The sequence below is a fragment of the Rousettus aegyptiacus genome, unplaced genomic scaffold (assembly GCF_014176215.1).
Source record: "Rousettus aegyptiacus isolate mRouAeg1 unplaced genomic scaffold, mRouAeg1.p scaffold_m13_p_6, whole genome shotgun sequence".
NCBI classification, from domain to species: domain Eukaryota; kingdom Metazoa; phylum Chordata; class Mammalia; order Chiroptera; family Pteropodidae; genus Rousettus; species Rousettus aegyptiacus.
The window spans coordinates 14,939,961-14,945,801 of NW_023416309.1; the positions used below are offsets into that span (position 1 = coordinate 14,939,961).

The following is a 5,841-nucleotide window of genomic DNA, read 5'->3' on the forward strand; positions in this document are numbered from 1 at the left end:
TGGAGTATGATTGGTCTATGGTAGATGCTCAATAACTGTCACATGATCAATCAAAAATCAGGATGATCCACAAAGATTTAAATTTCCAAATTTTTCTACTTTTAAAAATGTGAAAGTATGGCATGCCTGGGTCTGCATTTTGACATGGTTGCCACTGGCAGGAGCTGAGTTGTGGCTGCCACAGCCCCCACTGTTCCCGCTTGTCTTGCTTAGTCCTCTTTGCCCATGTGTATTTCCTGAATGACCCCAGTAGGCCTTTGAGTTTGGAATTCCTACTCTATAGAAATGAGTGACACCTGACTTGAGAGAATTGGCTCTGGCCATAAACCCTGCTCTTTAACTGAAGAGAATGCCAAGGTAGTTGTGAAGGCTACTAATGGATGATGAGATGTGCAGAGAAATCCCAGTGATGAATGTGTGCATCTGAGGGATCCCGAGAGGCAAGGATGTTCGTTCTTCCTCTGCTCTGGAGCCTTTTCTCTGGGTATGACACAGGGGCATTTTCTATCTGATTCTCCAAGGGGTCTGTGACGTTCCAAGGGTACGAGCCTCTGTTCTCAGATTTCAGAATGTTCTCCTCATATCCATGTGAGAAGATTATTGTCATCATCTTATGGGTGGGGAAACTGAATCCAGAAAGGGCAAGATCACATAGTGGTGGGGCTCCCTGCCTTGAGGCCTCCTTTCCCATTCTGCTCTTGAATGAGAGTGAGGGGGTGGGGTCACAAGGCCCTCAGATTATGCTGTCCCCACTGCCCAGCTCAGGCCCCACTCACCCAGAGGGTCTCCGTCCACAATGCTGTACTCCACCTGCCCATTGGGGCCTGAGTCCTGGTCATGGGCCAGGAAGGTCCACACTCTGGGCCCTGGCTGGCCCTCAGTGACATCGAATGGCCCTTCGTAGTCTCGGGGGAAGGTAGGCACATTGTCATTGATGTCATTCACGTTCACAAGCACCTGAGATGGTGGACAAGTTTAGCTGAGGCTGACCCCAGTCAGCCCTGTGCTGGGCCCGGATCCCTCATCTGGAAACTGGACCCAATAATCCTGCCTCATGGAGCTGATGCAAGAGTCATACAGGATACGGGATGTGGGAGGGCCTTTCAAGCTATGCATAGATGAGTTATTATTGTCAAAGCCTTTTTATAGGTATAATAATATTATTGGTAACAGTGCTGTGAACTTCTATTCCTTACTGTGATGATTTTACATGGTCTCATTTAGTCCTCCCACACACTGCAATAGTTTTGATTATTCTTTCATTGAGCAGGAAAGTGAAGCTCAGGAAGGTTAAGTAACTTGCCCAGAGTCACACAGCAAGGAAGTAGAGATCAGGGACATGAACCCCTGTTAATTTGACCAGAGTTTGTGATCTTCCCATGGAGGAGAGGAAGGCAGGTGTCGTGGTCTGATAGGTACAGCCACACCAGATGGTGTAGCGAACCCCTCATAGCCATACAACAAGTTTGGGTGGGTTGCCACGACCAGGACAAGGCTCTTAGATTTAGGTGTTTCTCTTGGACAATCTTTCTACCCTCCTTCCCCATTGGAGCTTTCTGGGCTTCATACTCCCCTCACCCCCAAGTTGGGGCTCTGTCCCACCCACCGTGGTTGTGGAGGTGAGGCGGCGTGACAAGATGGGACACTGGTCTGTGGCAGTAACGATCAGGGTGTATCGGCCATGGCTGATCTCGTAGTCCAGCTCCTTGGCAGCACTGATGATGCCCTGGGGGATATATAGAAGGCACAAGGGCGGATCGATGGCTGGTGTGTCTGGGCCACCCTGGGGACCAGCTCCTTTGTGGAGCACCCTCTGACTACCCCAGGAGGTAGGCTCTGACATCTTGGCTATCATAGGGAACACTTATTCCCACCCCACCCAAGCCTTTTATCCTCCCGCACTGGCTGCCCTCACAGTTTCCGCCCAGAGTCCATCTTTGCTCTGCTCCTACCCCCACCCCTGGGATGTCACTGAGTTCCCCTCCAATCCCTTCAGCAAGATGACCTTCCTCTTGGGCCCCACCATCAGCTGCTGACCGTGTGTCTGTCGACATGGAAGGTGTTGATGATGTTGCCCGCAACGATGGCGTAGGTAACTGTGCCATTGGGCCCCTCATCCAGGTCCTGGGCCTGGATAGTGATGAGGGTGGCGTTGACTGTGTCCGGGCCCTCATCTAGTAAGATCTCATAGTGAGGCTGCTGGAACACGGGTGCGTTGTCATTCTCATCCACGATAGTCACGTACACGTGCGTGGTGGCCTGTGGAGAAGAATGTGACCAGATTTCTTGGTCAGCTGGCTAGAGGGGTTGAAGTGGAACCAGCTGTATATTCTACTAGGCTGAACTCATGGTGTGATCCAAATGGTGAGGGAAAGGGAGAAGGATAAGATGGAGGGAAGTCACAGGCTGGTAGAGGAGGAAATCACAGAGACTCTACCAAAAGCTAAGCTAAGTAACTGCTTAGGTCCAAGATGGCACTTGCGCCACTGCTCCTTTGTCCATGCTCATGGCAGACATCACTAGTCAATCAAGGCACTGCTGAGGCCCGATGCAAGCCCAGCATCCTTGGCAGCTCAGTGACCTAGGGATTAAAATTGGTATATAAGATGAACCCCAGTAACCACCACCATAGTTTTGCCTGAGCCAGGACCTTACTGACCCTGAGCCTCCATCCAGATCAAAAAAGGCAAGCATGTGATGTAGTCAACCCAATACAGTATTTAAACTTCAGCTGTTGTTCATGCAAATGTAAGAAATGCCTATTTTCAGTATTCTAAAGGAGGAACACATTTGGAGCAATTTCATGGGAAGAATTTGTTGAGTGGTGAAAAACATGCTTATAGAACATTCTTAACTGAAAGAATAGTTTCTACAACATGTTTCCTGTGACTGGCCATTTTTGGCTGATGCTTGGTCCAATTGGACCACATGTAATATTTAGCCAACTGGAACTCAGTGATGAGCACCATAGAGAAATGGCTACTGTGGCACTTCACAAGCAGAGTGGATAAATGAGAGAAAGAAGTTAGCTACGTGCTGGTATTCTTTGTCCCTTGCCTCATTCCCGTCCCCTCCCCCCGTTCTCTGTTTCTCCACCTGAGCGAGTGTCCCCCATGGACTACCTCACCTGGGCTCCCTTGACATTTGGCTTCCAGGTGGGTTTGACCAATGGGAGGTCCTGGCAGAAGATGAGAGGAGGAAGGAGAGAGAAGTGGGGTGTTTATTCCCCGTTCCCTCCTTTCCTCACTGTAGTTCTGCCCATGGCTGTGTTTGTCCTGCTGGGTAGCCCCCTTTCATAGCTCCAGCTCTCACTGGGCTCTGGTCACCTCACCTCAATTCTTGTTCTTTTGGATACGTGGGTGGCAATGGCTTCCTGCAGCTGCTAGTCTGAGAGTGCTTTGCCAGCTCTCTGTAAACAGGCCCTCCATTGAACTGTCTTCAGTTGAGACCTGAGTGTGCCATATCTTTACTGCCAGGACACTAATACAAACCATTCGTCAGCACAAGAGCACTGCCTTGGAGGAAAGGGGCTGGATTTCAGTTTCACTGATGGGGGTGGCCACACTGACATTTCTCCACTTTTCTAGACTCCTGGAAGTGGGTCTAACAACCTTTCAAGCTGCAGGGGCTGGGAGTGGGGGATTCTAAAGGAGCTGCCCCATGGAGCCTGTTCTGAGGCCAGGGCTGAGCTTGGGAAGGGAAGGGTGAGTCTGATTTCCTCTGGCCTCTGAGTTAGGAGGAAGTCAGTGCCCCGAAGGTCCTCTCAGTTGAGCCCTTCCTGCCCTAGCGTTGAGAAAACAGTGCTTGAGGTTTCTGAACCATGCCCGCACCTTGGGCAATGCCTCTGTGTTTCACCCTGCTGCAAACTCAGAAAACTCATCAGGTGAGAAGTGTGGTAGGGAGGAAGGACATAGAAGGAAATGTCCCCAGCTGGCTCACGTGTTCTAGCCCTCTGGGGGGAGGGCTTGGCAGGGCAGTTGCTTTTCTCTCCCTAATCCTAGGCTCCCTTCACCCACCTCCTAGGCCCTGGGGCAGAGGGAATCTGTTTTCAAGGGTGGTTTGGGCAAGGCCAGGCCAGGAAGGGATGGAGGGTGGGGGTCAGGTGCTCCGGGGTCCTACCGCTGAAGGACCCCACCTCTGCCAGAGGGTGGAAAGAGGGCCTAGTACTCACCTGATTTCAATTGGCTTCGGACTTTCTCTGGTGAAAGAACTCATACTCTGCTAGCAGGAAGGGTCCTGGTTGTTTCTGAAGTAGGGTCATAAGGTAAGGATCATAACCAAGGACCTCGGTTATATCCTGGCAGTCGCTAGGGCTCCCATTCCAAGGGATTTTCTGGCTCCAAGGGGACTGGGCCTGCACAAGATCACCTAGTAATAGTATGACGCTCATCCTTCCTCTTTTGTGGCCTTTCCTGTCCCAGGAGAGAGAGCTGAAAGCTCTTACAGAGCTTCTGATTTGGATCTGGGCACCCGCTGGGCAACAAGAATTCCTGGCTACCCTTGAGTCCCACTGCTCTGATTCTTGACCCAGATGGACTCTGTCTGTCCTCTGTCCTTAAGCCTGGGGGTTGCCTATGAATTCAAGATCCCTAATGAGTGCTGAGTGCTATAGGCACCAAAAAAAAAAAAAGATCCCTAATGGGCCGGCAAAGCTCCTGAGAGCTTCAGCCAGGCTGAAGTAAATTCGTACAATGGCTGTGCCCTTTCTCCTCCTAAGCCCTGGCCCTGGCCATTTTCATCTCTATTTCTCTATTTAGGAAATCACTCGTGTATTCGTCAGTTTGCCCATTCAGATAAGAGTGCATTAAACATCTTCTCTATGCTCAGTTTTGTGCCAGGGACTCAGGAACATCAGATAGAGGCCCTCATCTCCAAAAGCTCATGATCTAGCTCAGAAGGTCACATGAGACCAGATGAGATCAACTGGTTGGTAACCCCAGACCTGGTGTGATAGCTGAGGGGCTGTGGACAGTGAAGACTGGAGGGGGGACCCTCAGGGGAAGTTCAGGGCACATCGTGACGGGGAAGGACTTGAATTGAGCCCCGAGGGATGTAGAGAATTTGGAGATAGATGTCGCCAGTGGTGCCAGTGTGCTGAATGGGTTGCAAGAGCAGGGCACTAGGGAGTGGTGAGGGTACACGTGGTCCTGAGGATGTCCAGGCACAGGAAGTGACGTGGCGCAACGCGGGAAGGGAAGCGGGGCCCAGGGAGAGAGCGGCACCGATGATTTTCTATGGGACACACAACCAGATGTCATGTACACACGCGTATATGTGTGTCCCAGTGTAGGGATGTGCCAAGCCTGTTGTGTATTCCTGCACCTGTGTCACATCTGTGTGCAGTGTGCATGTGCATAAGGGTGTTGCAAGCTCTGGAATCTACAGTCAAGCCTGCTTCAACATACCTAGCTCTTTACAAAAGTTAGATTTCATTCATTCATTCATTCATTCACTCATTCATTCCATAACTGGGAGTGTCTACTACATATCAGGCCCTGGGCTGGGCTGAAGGATGTAGGGTACCAGCCCCATCCCCCAGACAACTTAAAGGCTGGTGACTGAGGGCAGACATAATCCACAATGACTATGTATCCTGCTAAGTTACACGTGGATACACTTCTCGGGTTGTGCAACAATACTAATCCTCTCCCAAGAGGAATGGAGGAGAGTAGAAAAGGGTTTCAACTGGGGATCAAGTGGAGCCGACGTACTGGGACACTGGCCGGCTCCCCCGTGGTACGAGTCCGTGGGAAGCCCCTCCCGCGAGCCCCTGGAGCAGCAGTGCTTCCCACGGCCTCCTGGGGGAGCTGCCGGGGGGTGGGGGGTGGCGCTGCTGAGCAG

At 51.3% G+C, this 5,841-nt stretch overlaps 1 protein-coding gene across 4 annotated transcripts in view; it reads right to left on the reverse strand.

Moving 5' to 3' along the window:
• The window catches only part of CDH23 (cadherin related 23), a 344,899-nt gene that overhangs the window by 30,551 nt on the left and 308,507 nt on the right, over positions 1 to 5,841 (reverse strand). For 3 of the 4 annotated variants that reach the window (XM_016162284.2, XM_036223824.1, XM_016162287.2), the window contains 3 exons: positions 2,038 to 2,259; positions 1,607 to 1,726; positions 777 to 957 (listed from right to left, as the gene is read on the reverse strand). In XM_016162284.2, coding sequence (XP_016017770.2) covers positions 777 to 957; positions 1,607 to 1,726; positions 2,038 to 2,259 — 523 coding nt within the window. Of the gene's footprint in view, positions 1 to 776; positions 958 to 1,606; positions 1,727 to 2,023; positions 2,260 to 5,841 lie in introns of those variants that run through there. The other variant, XM_016162289.2, reaches the window with a different exon arrangement.